Below are 17,678 nucleotides of genomic sequence, written 5' to 3'. Positions count from 1 at the left end.
AAATAAAAAAATTTGGTCAATAAATTGCCATAAAGGCCTGATGTATCAACTATGATACAAAAAAAACGTACCGTTATGAGATACGACTAGTTGTGTTTACATTTGGCTCTAAAGGAATTGAAGTCGCAGATGGATATTTCCACCTTGAACAGCTTTCATGAAAAGGCCTACTGACTCTCTCTCTCTTTCTCTCTCGATCTCTCTCTCTATCTCTCTCTCACACTCTCTTGCGCGTTCTCTCGCTCACTCCACGCCTGCAACCCAGCTTGGATGCCAGTCAAATTAGCAGAGGCCTTTCACATTGAGGCCTGATTGGACAACTCCTTTGGGGAGCATAAGCATGATTGGATGAGCCTTTGATTGATTGATGTAATTGTTTTCGCCCCGTACTGTCCAATCCATCACCCCAAGGTCTACAGTCTGACCACTGACTCCACCAACATCTGCCATTATAGACAGTCTGCAGCAGTGGCGTAACGTAGTTAGGACAGGCCCAGGTGCAGGCTATTATGACGGGCCCTAGTCAGTGGCGTAAGGCAGTGGTTCCCAAACATTTTACAGTCCCGTTACAGTCCCGTACTTTTTTTCATGTTTGTAACCGCCGCCACGCCCCATTCCCCCGCGCACATATTCTGCCTATAACACTTGAAACTGTGAAGTTGGCAGGGTGGATCACTAACCGCCGCCGCCACGCCTAAAAAGATTTGTGAATAATGAGAAGTTGCATTTGGGAATTTTATTTTCCCATTCCATTTCAGATTTTATCAAACTAACTATTCCATTAAATTCACATACCACATAACTTTAGCTGTCTATTCAACTGCATCCTGGACACATGTAAGTAGAAGTGTTCCAAACACTGATTTAAAACTGCAACATCAGCTAATTAAGCCATTACTGTAGGGTTAGATTTTTTCATACAACCAATATGTGTTCTGTATTCATCTTAAGGACTGATTGACTATTGAATTGAGTTCTGGACCCTTTCCAATATTACCATCATATACTTACTGTGAGTTTTTGGTCTATTAGCCACTAATGGACTCCATTTAATGTGTCATTATGGGTCACAGCGGGTCAATAAGACATGTAGATCCTCATGTTGTACAAGAGGTCTGCAGCACCTTCCCCTCGCAGTCTGTTTCCTTGTGCATTTATTTATTTATTATGGAAAATCATTCTGGCAGAATTGCTGCTCTCAGCGCTCAGTGGCTGATGGATGATTTGTGATCAAATACATGCAATGAATGCGCTGTGCAATCAGCCAAAGGAGTACACAACATATCTCTCTCCCTCCCTGTCTCTCTCATTCTTTCTCTCTCTCTCTCTCATTCTCTCTCTCTCTCCCTGTCTCTCTCCCTGTCTCTCTCATTCTCTCTCTCTCTCTCTCATTCTCTCTCTCCCTGTCTCTCTCATTCTCTCTCTCTCTCATTCTATCGATCTCTCTCTCCCTCTCTCTCTCTGTCTCTCTCGCTGTGTCCTGCTCTTTTTCTATCCTCATTTCTGTCTGTTCCCAGTGTCCCCCTCCTCTCTCTTGTGTTCCCTCTATCTCTATCCATCCTCACCCTTTTCTCTGTGTCATGTTTCTCTCTCTCTATCACACATGTTCTTCCTCTCTCTCTCTCAATCCCCCTTCCTTTTTTGTCTGTCTCCAGTCCTTCTCTCTCTCTTTCTTGAACTACCTTTAATGTTCTATTTTTCTCTTCTGTGTGTCTCCTGCCAATTTTTCAATTAAATTCAAAGTGGGGTATTGGCATGACAAATAAGGGATTTGTTTTGCTAAAGCAGTCATACAAAGGATAAGGTATTAAAGGCTCCTTATCCTGTCCTTGCCTCACTCTGTCTGATCCTCTCTCTCCCCTGGTCTCCCCCACCTAGTTTATTCCCATTCAGCAGTGTCTCCTGTATGAGCGTTTGTTCTGAAAGATCTTGTATAGACGCGTTGTAGGCCTCAGCCAGCTCCCCCCCCCCCCCCCCCCCCAACCCTTTCCACAATTTCTCCCTCTCCTCATCTCCTCTTCTCTTGTCTGCCCCCCCACCTCTCATTTCCCTCCTCTTATCCTCCTCCTCCTCTTCTCTCTACTCTCTTCCTCTCTTCTCTTTGTCACTCCCTTTCTCTTGGCTCTCTGCATTATTCAGCGCTAGTGCTCTTAAGTGTCCTGGACCCCAAAGTGCCTTCTCCTTCTGCTCCACAGAGCTCTGAGGCTGTGTAGGCTTTCCTGAAGCCTCCGGCACTCAACAGCGCCACCCACCACCCCACCCCCCCTCCAAGTAGGACAGATAGTGGAGGATGGATGGTGGATGGGATAGAGAGAAGAAGAGAGAAAAGAAGAAAGAAAAAAAACAGAGAAAAGAAGTTTGTCTTCTGAGATCACTTTAGACACATACTGGCATCCACAGCAACCACACTATTCTTTTATTTATAGCGCTGATGAGGCTGGGCGGGAACACCAGAGTACACAGGAAGAGTCTAGAGAGGGAGGAAGACAGCGCATCTCCAGACATGTTGTGAAACGGCTTTTAATCACAAGTACTGTCTCAACAAAAAGGTGGCCCGTCAGGGATGTGGGAAAGGTAGCCTGACATAGCATGTTTTACTATTTTGCTTGACGTGTGTTGCAGAAAGGTTTTAACATAGATGCAGGCTGCATATAGTATTAGACTATTTACATTTACATTTTCATTTATTGTAAAATAACTTAAACTTAAATAACTTAAAAATAACTAAGTGAGGTAAAATACCAGTAAAAAGCCAATCAAGGACATAGAAAGCAAAGTGTCTACAGATTAAATTAAAGCTCATGTTTCACAAATGCCAGTGGCGGGTCAATGAAGTGCAGAAGAGGAGCCAAGTAACAAAAAAAAAATGGAAGAAAAAGATTAGAGATTGAAGATTTAAGTTTATTTAAGAAAGGGACGTTAGAGATTGAAAATATGTCAAGGGTGTATGCAATCGCTAAAGGTTGGGTGTTCAGAGGTTGAAAATGTGTGAAATGTGTGTGTTCTCCAAGAGTTGGGTGTTCAGCTGTTTTTGAACACTGGAACAGGCCAGCAAAGTGTATGGAGCTGTGAAAGTCCTTCCACCATGGTGAGTTGCCAGATAAAACAGTAGGTTGATTGGACCAGACATCATCCTTCAGTAATCTTTTTGGAAGGCATGGCTACTGTGCTCTGAATTCTCAAAAGAGGTCCTTTTCCAAGCAAGATGGTGTTTATTTTGTGTATACAGTATAAAAGAGAAGAGGACCAAAAACTGAACTTTGGGGAACTCCAGAGTGACTTTGAGGTATTCACTTCTGTGGCATTCACAGAACAAAACAAAAAGGCATATAAGGCAGTGACATTCTCTGCAGACATATAAATAGCCAGTGGCCCAACATTACATGTTTTCTTTGTTGTCTGGAACTTCACCTCAACTTTGGATCACTACATCGTGAATTTCTGCTGCTTCTCTATAATTCATTACAGCAACATGACATCAGTTCCTGACCCTTCTTCCAAGGACCTGTATTTTCATTGCTGTCATTATTTAGTAGCATGAAATTTTTAAATGCTTGAGCTGTTCTGGCAGAGTGCTTCCATATTCAGAACCATGTTGTGGATATTCTCTGTCAGCCAAAGGCCCTCACAGCATCTCCAAAAGGGATTTCGCTTGCACTGCTTCATCGGGTGGTTCTCCTACATGGTGCCGTGACCAGGAAACCTGTTTAATGGTTAATTGTACCTTGTAATTGCTTGGCAAAATGAAAAACAAAGAGGAAGAAAGAGGGAAATAGTTATTTTAGGTCTCAGAGTTCAAGTGGGTAAACCATGTGTCCACGGGTAAGTACACACAATTGCTTCCTGACATTCTTGCTCAAATTTAATTGGTTCTGTCAGACCAATTGGTCTTGCATAACAGTATTACAAAAAAAAACCCAGTCACAATACAATGACCAAAAAAAAAAATCTCAACTTTTATTTAAAACAGGTGTCTAAGCAGTAGATATGTATCATCTACCACCAATGAGATTAAACTACCAAACATGTCTGCCAGGGTGCATATGGTGAGTCATGTAGTCATATCTGGGTCTCTGTGGTGGGGCTGGATTGCATTGTATGTTTAGCATGTTCTCTGCATAAATAGGGATTAAACATATGTTTGTACACAAGTCCTCCCAAGTCCACAATTTAAAAAAATATGTTAGTCCATATTCACTGTGTTCCCAGAGATTAAAAAGGATTTAACTGCTGACATTTATAAAAGGTTTTAAAGGATTACAGAGGCCGGGGTCACATCTTTGCTAAATGGTTGAAGGGAGGGATTTTGTGTATACATATCATCAGTATAATTACCTGTATTTATATTGGTAGTATTATGATTCATTTAAATTACATGATTCTTCACAAATGTGTTTATACATTTACAGAATGTTAGTGTTAATCCTAGCATGAGTGTTCTTAAAGGCAGTTATTTCACTCTGGTATAAATGGATTGAGTGTTGTGCAATCAGCAGTACCAGTACATAATGCAAAAATCAAATGAAGCAAATTAAGTTTCCATTGTCCAAAGTAAGCACAGTAATAAATGCTATTTACCCTAAATGGCAAATTCACTTGCTGGTAAAATACAAATCATCAGCTTTGTTCAGTTTAGAGATCAGCTGTGGTGCTTTATGTATTTAAGGGTACACAACAACCAAAATGATGTAACTCTGCAGGAACGGTGACTAGATCATATTAGCCAACACTCTTTGTGTAACATACAGTACGTTACATACGTTTTTTTAACAGCTGTTAGATCTACAAAACTGTAAGAAACACTAAATAAAAACGACATGATTCCCCCATTCTGCAGATGATTTTCTAATGCCTTCTGCCCTCATATGGTTCACATCCAGCATTTTACACCTCACATAAGGACCAGACTCAATCCAGTCAGCTTCTATCTCAGGAGCATTGTCTCATGCTGATGATGTCAAGATGTAGTACACAAAACAGCGTCCTCTCCTCACCCTCACACGAGACAGAGGAGTGCTTTAAGCACTGGGCCTCAAATGTCATTATGTGTTCTACCTCCCTACTGTGCAAATGGAAGCTAATGGAGTCAGTATATGGTAACTTAATTTCTTCTCATCACACCTTCTGCTCTCGCTTTGTTAAAGCAGCCCATTCAGCGGTCCTCTAAAAGGTAAGGCACAAAACAAGAAAGCCGGACTCAGGTTTGGGAATTTGCTGTAAAAGAAAAAAAAAAAAAACATGTGAAATGAAAATTCATGATCCGAACAAAAATCAGCTCATTAGGTATATAGTGATGAGTCACCGTGAGGTTACCCGTGCGATTCAGTGGCATCTTATGGTTCAATTGAAACAGGAGAAGTTGTTAATAGCTTGGGGAAGCAGCAGCTTCTGCCTGCCTCTTAGGTCTTCTTCCCCCTCCTATGTCAAACAGAAAAGATAAACACACACACTCATGCCCAGACATTGGCACACACACACACACACAGTCAGACACACACACACTCACACACACACACACACACACACACACACACACACATACTGTGAAACCTGCTGCAGACGAGTGTGAATTAAATCTTTTCACATCTATCAATGTGCTGCTGTATCTCACGCACCCCCCCCCCCGACTCCCATCAGTCCTTGGCTGGGAAGTGCTATACTGAGCTGCTTTAGGTGGATCTACACTGAGACTATCTGCATCTGTGTCCCCCAGTTCCAGTTTTTTGAAAGGTCAAGAGGCCTCCATGCTGACACAGGAGACCACATTTACTCAACACATGACGTGCCATTTCAGGCATGAAAGACGTTCAAGGCGTTCAAAGAAGACCACTTGACACAACTCAGTTCTTTTCTATTGTTAAGCCCCACTCTCTGCGTTCAGGGTCGACATCTGAAACTTCAAATGTCTTTTCAACACCTGAACGAGTGCAGCTATGACCCTCATTTTCAATGTTAGTACAGGGTTGTGAGGTTTGCTTCAGAAAATAACGATATTTTTTGTAATCTTATCTTATCTTAAGTGTTGCTTTTACAGTACTAAGTTGTTCAACACAGGAAAGAGGAAGAGTACTTCCGGTCGTCTGTCACGGTTTCACATCCAACGTACATGTGTTTGCAACACTAACCACATTTGTTCAAGAGCTACTTCTGCTATTGCTGCGGAATGAAAATTGAGGTCATCCAGATCTGTACATCAGCTAGTCAGCTGAACGCTAGTGAGCTGAACGTTAGCTAGTTTCATATTCACAGTCAAGCTGGTGTTCTTCTCTCAAGGTCAAGCTATCATTTACGAGACTTTTAATTGTTTTATTTATGGGTTTAAGAAAGGTTTACTGCATACTGCAGGCTTTGTGGTAACCCATAAAATACATGTACAAATGGCATTCAAGTGACAAGTAAATTATTACAAGAATAATCTGTGTTATGACATCCCAGTCACCAGCCAAATGCAAGGACACACCTTCTAAGGAAGATAAGGAAAACAGCAAGGCGTCTGAGAAGCTCATCCCTTTCAGATAGGTCTACGGACAGAAATAGAGGAAAGAAATCTAAATAGCAAACGGAGGAAAAGACCAGTGCATGTTTCTGTTTGGTTTGGGTTGATGAAAGTATATGAAGCATACGTTTTTTGTTGTTGTTTTTTTTTTCAATAACGATGTTATGGCTTTTATTTTCCAAAAGCATATCACAGTAACGTAGATATGGTGTATTTTTAAACATTTTACTTGATTGAACAAAGTTGGGTGATTCACACAGCTAGTGGCTGACTCTGAAGGGGCCAGTCTTGCGCTGTGGACAGTTTCCTAGGTTACTGAGTCCTCGCACGTGCCAAGGATCAGATGGATGGATGGATAGATGGATGGATGTTTAACATTGTTCATAACATATCAGCCCTGACCACTCCCAGCCACAGAGCAATGTTTCCAATTTCCCATAATTCATCACCGCACTCTTCCTCCGCTCCCCACTGGCGCCCCACCCTCGCCATCATCAGTGAGTGGGATCATGATTACATGAGCCACATTAGGACTCATCCAATTGCACTCCTGCTCAAATGAAGACAACTGAGTCTCCACAATGTATTTCAGTCAGACTACCAGAGAGAGGAAGAGGATAAACGAGCAAACAAGGGTGTTTTTACTTGACTTCCATTGGTCAATACAAACACAGTTACTGTAGTTTCTTCAATAAGCAAAATCAAGTACCTGTTCTCCCATCGCTATAATCCCCTCCAGAGGATCATGGGAAGGTAACAAACACAGTGGGCCCTAGATGCCCAGGAAACAAGCGAAGTCCGCCACGCATGACCTAAAGCTAATTTATTAACTTGGCAAAATGATTTTGCTAATTTCATTAGGTGAGCAAGATTCTAAGTGCAAACATGGGTGGGTCATTGCAATGCAATGGAATCATTGTAATTGGCTGATAAAGAATCACTTCATTGCCACATCCACTAATTATTCAACCAATTTACGCCTTGCTTTGTGCAGTGAAATAAGCAAATATAAGTATCCCCACCTATTCTCACACACACACACACACACACACAAATATAGGTATCCCCATCTATTCTGTCTCACACACACACACACACACACACACACACACACACACACACACACACACACACACAGGTTGCTGATGTGTGAAGCCCGTACACGGTGCTTGTTGCCCTATAAAAGTAGGGCCCAGAATATGCTTTGTTGAAACACGAAGGCGATGGCTGATTTGGCAAAGGACGGATCTGGGATCATATCCATTTCTCACTCTTCTACAGCTCTTCCTGGCTTCTGTGGAGCATCTAACTGGCAAAAGTGTGCCGTCTGCACCATGCAATCTTTCCACAGATGTTGCTTGCATGATCTCCGGGAACTCTTGCATCATGTTAGACACACTCGTTTGTAAGAGCCAGTACAAGAGAACCCACTTCTGAATTTGTTGAGTCATTGAATTGCAGCCTTTTTCCGGATATACTGTATGTGATAGCATGGCGAATATATGGTCATCATCTTATAGTAGCACACCTACAGTATGAGACGGTGTTCACTAAGGCTTTGATAGGTTATATATTGTAGCGTGCAGGGGGTAGTGCACATCCATTTGTGTGTGTGATGTCAGTTAGTTCCCAGAATGCTGCGTAAATGCACTGAGAGAATGTGAATGCGAAATTGTGTTAAAGTGTTCCATTTTAGAATGTAGATTGTGTTTCACTTCTGTGTCTCATGTAGCAAGTATAAAAAAATTTCAGCATTTTTGTCTGTGTGCTATGATTGTAAAGGCCTGTGTGTTAGTCCTGTGTTAGTTAACGTATTTACCCACCATTTCTGTCTTTGTCATGTCAAGATTACAGCTCCCTTCTGTTCGTTGCCATTCAATATCAGTATTTTCTTGCATATTTGCTATGCACGGCATCGTCATAATATCAGACTCAATGCCAAAGAAGCCTGCGCATTGTTTCCTACTCAACATTACAGTCTACTATGTTGAATCCTATTGGATTTAAATGCTGAATGGCAATATAAAACATTGCATCATAAAATGAGCTACATTTGATGTGCATACAGACAGTGCATAATATACAGTACGTATGGAAGTTCATGATTATCGTGGTTCATATGGAAGTCGTGTTAAATCAGTTTTATGAACTGTCTGTTGATATGTGTTTAACATCTCTGCCTCTGCTGATGGTTCATACATACAGCATGTTACATCTGAAACTAATACATATTGACTGAATTACAAGATAGAAAGTCACTCAGACAGAACAATCGGTGCAAGTTTAGTTTAACAATGTAGGCTGGGCTGATGTAGCCTAACGTTACTCAACAAATGTAAGAGAGGAAGTTCTGAATATTATTATTATAGTTATCTTTGTGGATTCAGGTATATCTTTTGCTTTCTTGCTATACATTATTCTAAACATATATACACATAAGCATACATATGTACATATATACATATAGGCACCAACATACAGACACTGATACAGAATGGCGACTGGAGCGGGCTTATCTACACAGACATGTTAGACTGACTTGGGGTGGACAAAGACACTAAAACACAAGGAAATTCACACTGGGGCATTTAAAAATTACACTGACTCCACATCACTGACTAAAAATACATGTAGACATAAACCAAAAACTCCAAATTACAAAATTAAAACTGAATTTACAGACATTCTACAAACATTCTACGCTACGAATACAAGCACAACATGGAAATACAGGCAATCACACAGACATCACTCCTACTACAGACCAAATTATTAAAACACCAAGACAAAACAATTCACATTCAAGGTAATTAATGAAAAGAAAACTCAAAAAAATGTAATAATAAAAAATATTTATTTTCATCAATCTGAATGGGTAGGCCAGCTGTCAATCTCAGCCCACTTCCTGCTGTGCGTTAACTCAGTGTGGGCGGCTACAAAACAACGATCACTTTCCAATAATGTGTAGTGGCCTAAATGAAACGAGTACTTAGTAGGAATGACTTGTGAGCTTGTGAAATCAACGTCTTATGTTGCAAACAGAATGGGCCTTTTTATCTTGTGACCATCCACACTGATATGAATCGATTTAAAGAAACAAAATGGCTGACACACAGGCATGTCAATCATGGAGCTGACTTTTTTTTCTGAATAATAACAAGCAACTTCGGGTAGAAGAAATATCTGTTTCCCCCGCTTTGTGCTTTCCCAAACAATGGATTTGGATTCCAGTGTCCAGAACCTTCCTCTTTTGAATGGTTAAATAAACGCAACCTCACAAACACTTCTTGTCTCGTCAATTATATGGAGGTAAAATACTAACTTTACTGTCAATATAATTCTCAGTCAGATGTGGCTTTACTGTCAGTGGGATGTGTCAAGCTTTAAGGCACAACATCCACTTAACTGTTTTCTGCCACTTAAAGAGGCTTGTCTGCAAATACCCAGCATAACATCAGAACTGAGACTGAGGGGGAAACTTGTGTTTCCTGGCTGAGCATGTCATTTAATTCATTAGTATGGGTCCACATACACAAACCGAGGACTGCATTGAAAAAGGACGAAGGTCTCTGGGTTTTCCTACTTCTGTCATTCTCCTGCTTCAGTAAATTATAAAATCGAATTATGAACAAGTGTGATTTTCTCAAGGGTGCTTTGACAAACACTGAATGAATTTCATAGATAAAGGCCTTGATGTTCCTTTGCCATCATCCATCTTTTCTTGCTATGTCTGCCATTATTGTAAGGCATGTCAGACATCTGCATCTACATTCCAAGAATATGTACTGTACTGACAATTGAATTTGTCAGTGGGAGAATTTGTCATTTGCTTCTGCCTACTGTCCATGGGCCATGAACTGTGTGTGTGTGTGTGTGTGTGTGTGTGTGTGTGTGTGTGTGTGTATGTGCTCACACACTCATGCTTGTGTGTTCAAGTGAATAAAAATGCACAATGTGCGTCTGATTGAGGGCATTTCTCCCTGTGTGTGTGTGTGTGTGTGTGCGTGGCAGCGCATGTTTGTGTGTGTGTGTGTGTGTGTGTGTGTGTGTGTGTCTCTCTCTCTCTCTCTCTGCGTCGGCCAGTACTCTATGTGCGCATCGTGAAAATGGTGCACATTCATGAGTGAACCTTCAAAGGATCTTAACTGACTGGAAGAGCATTGGGTTGCTCTACTCCTCAACGGTGGCGTGTGGGCGGATACTCACCGCCAGTGCTGTCACGCTGCACACACACATGCACACACACACACACACACACACACACACACACACATGCACCATTTCACTTCTCCACTCTCGCTCACTCGCAAAGACAAGAAATGCAAAAATGTTTCATTTTACAGGACACCTCTTGAAGCTATGATTGCATCACTAAACCACACTGTGTAAAAACATGCTGTTATGCTCTCAAGTAGCCTGGACTTCTGTGAATGCAACACTGTCTACAGTAGGCCACACAGACCAACAGAAATATGCTAGGACTTCATTACATGGCCTAGCTGTTGTAATTAGCAAGCAATTATGTGCATGTCAACATTGAAGGAGATTCCCTGCACATTACAGTATTTTGCATTGAAACCATGAAGTGACTTTCACAATAATATGTATCTATGTATCAGTACTGCACACATTTGGTTTCAGGTGAATACATTTGTTCATTGTTTTCTGTTTTTGACATCATTTCATTTTTTGACCTTTATTCAAAATGGTGTATACGTGGCCAGAAATATGTGGTGGGTCAACTTCCCCACTGGCTCACCTTGCCCTATCCCCCCCCCCCCCCCCCCCCCCCCCCCCCCCCCCCCCCCCCCCCCTTATACCTCTATTTCATCCATGAATCATTTTTTTTTTTTACAAATTTCTAGGTCATCTAGCATATGAATTTGTTCATTCATTTAGGCTTACCTCATACAATTGCTGTCTTTATTTGATTCACTTTTTTAGGCCTTTACTTATTTACATTGAACAGTTGTCTTTTCTGATATTTACAAATAAACACAAAAAATGCCATCAGCTCTCTGTGGCTCAGTAGGCTGAGATGCATGCTGTCTCACACCAAGAGGTTGCACCTTGGTAACAATGGGTTTAATCAATTCAATGAATCAGTTAATTCTTCAGAGTGCATAGTTAGCCTATCATTCTAATTCTCTGTTACTAGGTCTATGTAAAGCATTCACCATATTCCTTCCCTACAATACAGGAATATTAATATAATAGGCTACATTTTATTAGCTAACTGAGCAGAGGAGTTGCATCGCCATTATTGTGTGTGAATTCACCATGCATGCTCATTTCTGCACGTGGGCTTTTTAATCATTAATTTCTTTCTTAAGGCCATTATAGGTAGGGTTTTATGGTAATTAACAATGTCAAATATCAACCAGGAAGGGGAATACATTTATAATGATTAATTTGGACACCAATAACTGACAGCAGTGGTGCGGTGATGTCTCAGACATCCACATGAATCTGGAACTAAGTTTCTAACCACGGGTCAAGAGCTGTAGTTCGAACTACACAATTTAACGACAGTGTTTGCGAACGTTCAGTCGAACTACTGTATAGTTTTTTGGAAACACTTGCATCACAACTGCATGGTTCCAACTATGTAAGTTGCTAACATTGTTTGCAACTATGCTTTTTGGAAATGTAGGGGGGACCAGTGGTTGGTTGGCACACTTTTCACTCTCTGGCATATTTCTCAGCTGTGCCATATGTTGTATTAGAGTAAACCAATACTAACTGAAATATTAAGATCTCAGGTAAAAAAAAAGAAAAAGATACATTTAATGTTCACAAATGATTCCTAAAATTATTTTATTTATAATTAAAGTCATGATGTGCACTTGTCCCCCTGAATTTCACCACTAAAATTGAATTTCTCTGTGTGTGCGGGGTTGTGTTCCCACGCTTCAGAAGGGAGCTGTACGTTTGTAAGTCTGGACTGCTATCACATGCCCAGCTGTCTTTTATGACTCTGCTTGTTAGGTGAAAGTTCACTCAAGTTACCTCAGGACTTCGGAGTCGCATATAAGTATATTTATTTAACAACAACAACAAGCTTGTCGGGCTCACCCATGTCCTGACAGGCCAGAGAGAGGCACGGGCCCACTCTCAGAGAAAGAGAGATCCCGGGCTCACTCCCAGACTGCAGCAGACAAGAGAAAAGCTAAATAAAACACATCACACAAGGTTTATATAGAAAGAAGTTAGCGTTCTCTGATGCCAAAACACTTTGTCAACAGGGATAACCACGTGGTGGGTCTCTGACGTCTGAGGTCATATTTCTATGCTTTTTGCAACATAATGCAACAGCAAGGCAGAAAAGAAGAACTACTAGTTCTTCTTATCAGCCCTTGCTTACACACACACACACACACACACACACACACACACACACACACACACAGAAGGTACACTTGTAAGCGCATACACAGAGTTAGAACCATCAGCACTTAAGAATCAAAGATATACAGAAACAGAAAAGTCATGTTTCAGCTAACAAAGGCATATGATTAACACACATACATACTTGATTAAAGTCAGAGTTTCATATTTCCCTATCAGTGCTGCTGCTGCAGACACAAGGAGAGAGAGGGCCCTCATTTCAGTGACAGGCAACCAGCAACGAGCAAAGTCCGTCACACATGAACTAAAGCTATTGTGTGGCATGTGGGAGCCTTGCACTGACCCACCCACGTTTGTGCTTAGGCAGAGACATTATAAGGGAGGAGACAAATCACTGTCGGGAAAATGAATGGGGAATCCATAACGCTAAACATGGCCGATTTGTAACTGGATGTCCTGCCCTGTATTATAAACAGCCAATCACACTGTTGAAAAGGCATATATGACATCTCACCTGAACGTTTATGTTTTATTTCTACCATTACCGTAGCAATTGTCAAGACGTGACAGAATCAATATTTTTAAGCCTTATTTGAGTGGTTGGGGGAAACATGTTTACGGCGTTTGTGTCAGATTTGAATGCAGGTTCACGTGATATGCTTTAAATGTCTGTTTGACCATCCTATGTGGAGTTACGGATCTCCCCCCGTTCATTTAGATAGGAGCCTGATCTTGTTTGCCCAACATAGCTGTCTGGAGGTGTTGTGAAGATGGCTGCCTAGTGGCAAGACTTGCCTAGAAGGACTTCACCTTAGGATCTTGCTCATCGTATTCAATTAGCAAAATCATTTTGTCAAGTTATTAAATTAGCTTTAGATCATTCGCGGCGGACTTTGCTCATTGCTTTGCTCATTGCCAGTTGTCTGTCAATGTAATTGGGACCCGGAGAGCGTTTGTGTGGAGAGACTTGTTCAGCCACTTGTGCAAAGACTATATATACTGTACATGTATTTGCTTGGCTCTTTTCGGTCTTTTCTCTTCTATGCCACTGTGGGGAGAGAGATCAGTGGGATTAATAAAAGCAGACAAGACCAGCAGTCGTGGTGTCACATTATTTTGCTATTCACAACACAATGCAGAGAGGGAGCGCACACTCCCGTTACACCCGCACCGGATTACTTGACACGTGCAACGGAGTTGGTTGCCCCAGATTTAACATGCTATAGTTACTAAGAATGAAGTCACAAATATTTACTTTTAACCAAATAACAGTTTTTGTATTTGCCCTTCATCTAATCTAAAGAAAATGTTTGATCATTTAAAAGTAGTTATGATCTTGCCAACCAACCCCAACCACATAAATCCTCTGTACTAAAATTATGTTAGCCAGTTAGCATCACTTAATGATAACGGATTAATATAAAAATATAGCTGCTTTCTATCTCTATTAACTGAAAGTAATACATTTTCTATATCCCTATCTACGTATATATCCCTATTTAACAGTTCTTTTTTTGACTGCAAAATGTAAAAGGTTGTCCTCACCTCAACAGTTAGTGACCTTCAGATGTTTTGACAGAGTGGATGTGTTCAGGTCAAGAAGGCAATCATTTTAAATTTAGATTTTTGTGATAGTACCCTGTAGTGGCCTGGAAATTAACTGTGTGCCAACTAACCTGCTCTCTTTTACCCTGGGTTAAGTATGATAGGCCTAATAATGATCTGTTAACCCAGTTTAATATGTCTGACAGATAGACACATGATGGATTAAGAAAAAATAACAGTATTGTATCCAGAGAGGTGTAGAGTAAGATACTGGCAGCAGGGTGAGAGCTGTGGTGGAAATGTGACACCCTGTTTGTAAGCACTATCTCACTGGTATTTTGAAGGGGGGAAGCCCTTCAAAGACTACAATTTACAGAGAATCTCATATCCTCCACTATTTTGGTTTTAATAATGCATGGCTGTTGCTGTAAATGTTATTTTACCCCTTCAAACTGTCACGTTAAAAAATGTCCTCAGCCACTGTTACAACTGTCCATATCATGGGTCAGCTTTAACAATCCGTTCTTCCCTGTACCCTCGTTGTGTATTCAAAATCTGAACTGTCTCTGCTATTGGGAGTTACTTTTACTTTTGCTTTTGTTTTTGGTGATTATAAAAACATAATTTTGCCCCCTTTGCATGGCAGGGGTGTTCTTGCAAAGGCCTGCGTTATCACATTTACAGGCTTTTTGTCTGTTTCTATGTTTTAAGGTTCTAGGAATCCCATTTTAAGTTATTCCCTTAAAACAGTAGGTACACCGATATGAAATGAGTAGTCGGCTAAGTGAAATGGGTTGCCATTGAGGCTATGGTTCTTTGGGACGCTATTTATCTATTTATTTATATTCCGAAGTAGATTTCCTAAGCTGTTCGCTACACGACCACACCTTGTAGGGATTCTTCTTGATCACGGGAGTTTATCCGTCAACCGTGTTCTCTTCATCAGACACAATCTGTCAGCTTATTTTCTGATGTAATGCCACAGAGCGCGTAGGTCATGGTATTCACGCGGTTATAAGTGTTTTTTAAAAAACTGATTTCTGCTTTCTTCGCAAGAAGGCGAACGAGTAGCGTTTTCTGGGTGCAGCTCTAAGATGCTTGCAAGAGTTGGAGCATGCTCGTTGGCTGCCTGTGTTCCTGACGTCAGGGAGATTGTGTGAGAGCGCGTGGAGTCTGGCAGTGAGCGCCCTCTCCCTCTACCCGCCGCACGAGCCTCCATTGTGAGCAAGCTGAACGATGCGAGCGCTCTTAGCCGCCGCCGCCGCCCAGTAGACACCCGCAACCAGAGGAGTCCGTACAACGTACCCCGAAAGAGGGACCAAAGGAGCGCAGGAGACGCAGAAAGGCTTTTATTTTAATCGAAAATATCACGTTGTCGTCCGGGTTTTAATGCTTTAGCTAGACGCAATAGGAGAGAGAGCGAGAGAGAGAGAGAGAGAGCTAGACAGCCTGGAGAGGGATAGGGAAGAAATAGAGAGGTAAAAAGGGATTGCCGGTTTTGCACCTCGCCTGTTTTGGAGTAAAAGAAGAGCCGAGGTTTGTCTAGCCATGGGATGTACACTGAGCGCAGAGGAGAGGGCAGCTCTGGATCGGAGCAAAGCCATCGAGAAAAACCTCAAAGAAGATGGGGTCACTGCCGCTAAAGACGTCAAATTACTCCTGCTAGGTAATGCCCTGCTCTGGGAGAAAGCGACACAGTCGGAGTTCTTTGTGCTCTCAATAAATACACAGCCTACACAACATTATCGGTGTATTTGTACATCCGCAGTCGGATTCTGTGGGCAAATATCCATGTTAGAAATGCAATATTTTAACAGCCACAGTGGCAGGCAGGGGTTCTCACCTCCTTATGTCTCTCCTCCCCAACAGGAGCCGGGGAATCCGGCAAAAGCACCATCGTCAAACAGATGAAGTAAGTGGCATGATTTAAGTTAATTTCTAGTGTGGGATGTGAGCTTGGATGCCCCCCCCCCCCCAACACACACACACACACACACACACACACACACAGGCACACACATCTAGCCTACTGTCCGTTCCTTGTTGGTGATTAGGACGTCCGCCATATTTCTAGGGAGTTATTACCTATAGCAAAGATACGATCACGTAGGGAAGTCAGTGCTCATGGATGTAAGACGTTAGCTTTGCGGTTCTGCCGAAGGAAAGAATAATCGATGTGCTGTTCACGGAAATGGTGCTGAAAGCAAAAACCTGTGGTCGTGTATGTGTGTGTGTATGCTACAGTCTTGGCTAGCGTTCTTTGAAAGCCTCTGCCTGTTTAGCTTCTATGCACCTTGAAGGAACCGGCACCTTGTGCAGTGACATTATTATTCAACCAATTAATCTCAGCGGAGTGATTCCCCTCGTGTTTGATCCTTTGGTCTACCTATTGGCTTTAAATATTAAAATATGATAAATCAGCCTGTTATAAATTCCACCCAGTGGCAGTCTTAATAACCCATGGCAATATTGTTGCCTTCCTATATATCTTGCCATAAGCTGGTTTAGATTTAGTCATTTGGATGTCTATTAGCCTGCTTGTACCGAAAAAAGATTGAAATATAGGCCTGTCACTCAACTTCATTCAACCAACCCACCTGGAATATGCAGTAGGGCCTAAAGCAAACACTTATGTGTGCTTAATAAATGTGTATTCAACCTGGACTACTCATTTGCCTACTTGTATGACATTGTGGTTGAATAGCCTAAGTCTGTGGAATAAAATGGTGAGCTAAGACCCGAACTTCTCCATACGGCCATTTTTATTTTCTTGCGGCCATCCCCAGACACCCATTTCTGTGCCCAACTGCACATCATTAAAATCTCAGTCGTGACTTATTTGTCATCGAAGATGTGATTTGATTTATGGGAACACATACATCTGTTAGCCTACATTCTGACTCCCCTTATGTAAGCCTTTGTGATAGCCTACCTGCTGTCGACAGTGACCGTTGGGCTTAAGAAATCAAAGTACGTTTGTCTGGATACTAATGCCAAGCACTGCAATATGTCAGATATGCAGACCGTGTGTGCCATTTGAAATTTTTTTAGTGAGTAAACCAAATCATGCTTCAGAATGAGATCAAATGATCAAATGAATGCGGGTTTCAGACGCTCGATAGAAAACGCCTCCCATTTTCAAGTGTTTGTTGGATCTCTGCCATTTTCGAATGATCTTTAAACGAGGGGATATATTTGCAGCTTTTTCATAAGTGTTGATATGGTGTTGAAGTTTTCTTATAGATTTTGCTATAATCTTTGACACGAATGAGTGTCGGGATTGACTAGG

The 17,678-nt window shown here is 41.5% G+C and overlaps 1 protein-coding gene across 2 annotated transcripts in view; it reads left to right on the top strand.

The window, feature by feature from the left end:
* The first annotated feature begins 15,532 nt into the window (after nt 1-15,532).
* gnao1a (guanine nucleotide binding protein (G protein), alpha activating activity polypeptide O, a) overlaps nt 15,533-17,678 on the top strand; it is a 102,808-nt gene continuing 100,662 nt past the window's right edge. The window contains exons 1-2 of one of the 2 annotated variants that reach the window (XM_031564903.2): nt 15,533-16,055; nt 16,259-16,301. In XM_031564903.2, coding sequence (XP_031420763.1) covers nt 15,938-16,055; nt 16,259-16,301 — 161 coding nt within the window. In that variant the 5' untranslated portion in view covers nt 15,533-15,937. The remainder of the gene's footprint in view (nt 16,056-16,258; nt 16,302-17,678) is intronic. The other variant, XM_012818814.3, reaches the window with a different exon arrangement.

This window comes from Clupea harengus, chromosome 3, assembly GCF_900700415.2.
Source record: "Clupea harengus chromosome 3, Ch_v2.0.2, whole genome shotgun sequence".
Lineage (NCBI taxonomy): Eukaryota > Metazoa > Chordata > Actinopteri > Clupeiformes > Clupeidae > Clupea > Clupea harengus.
Note: the sequence above shows the minus strand (reverse complement) of the source record. Positions and strands in the feature narration are given on the sequence as shown.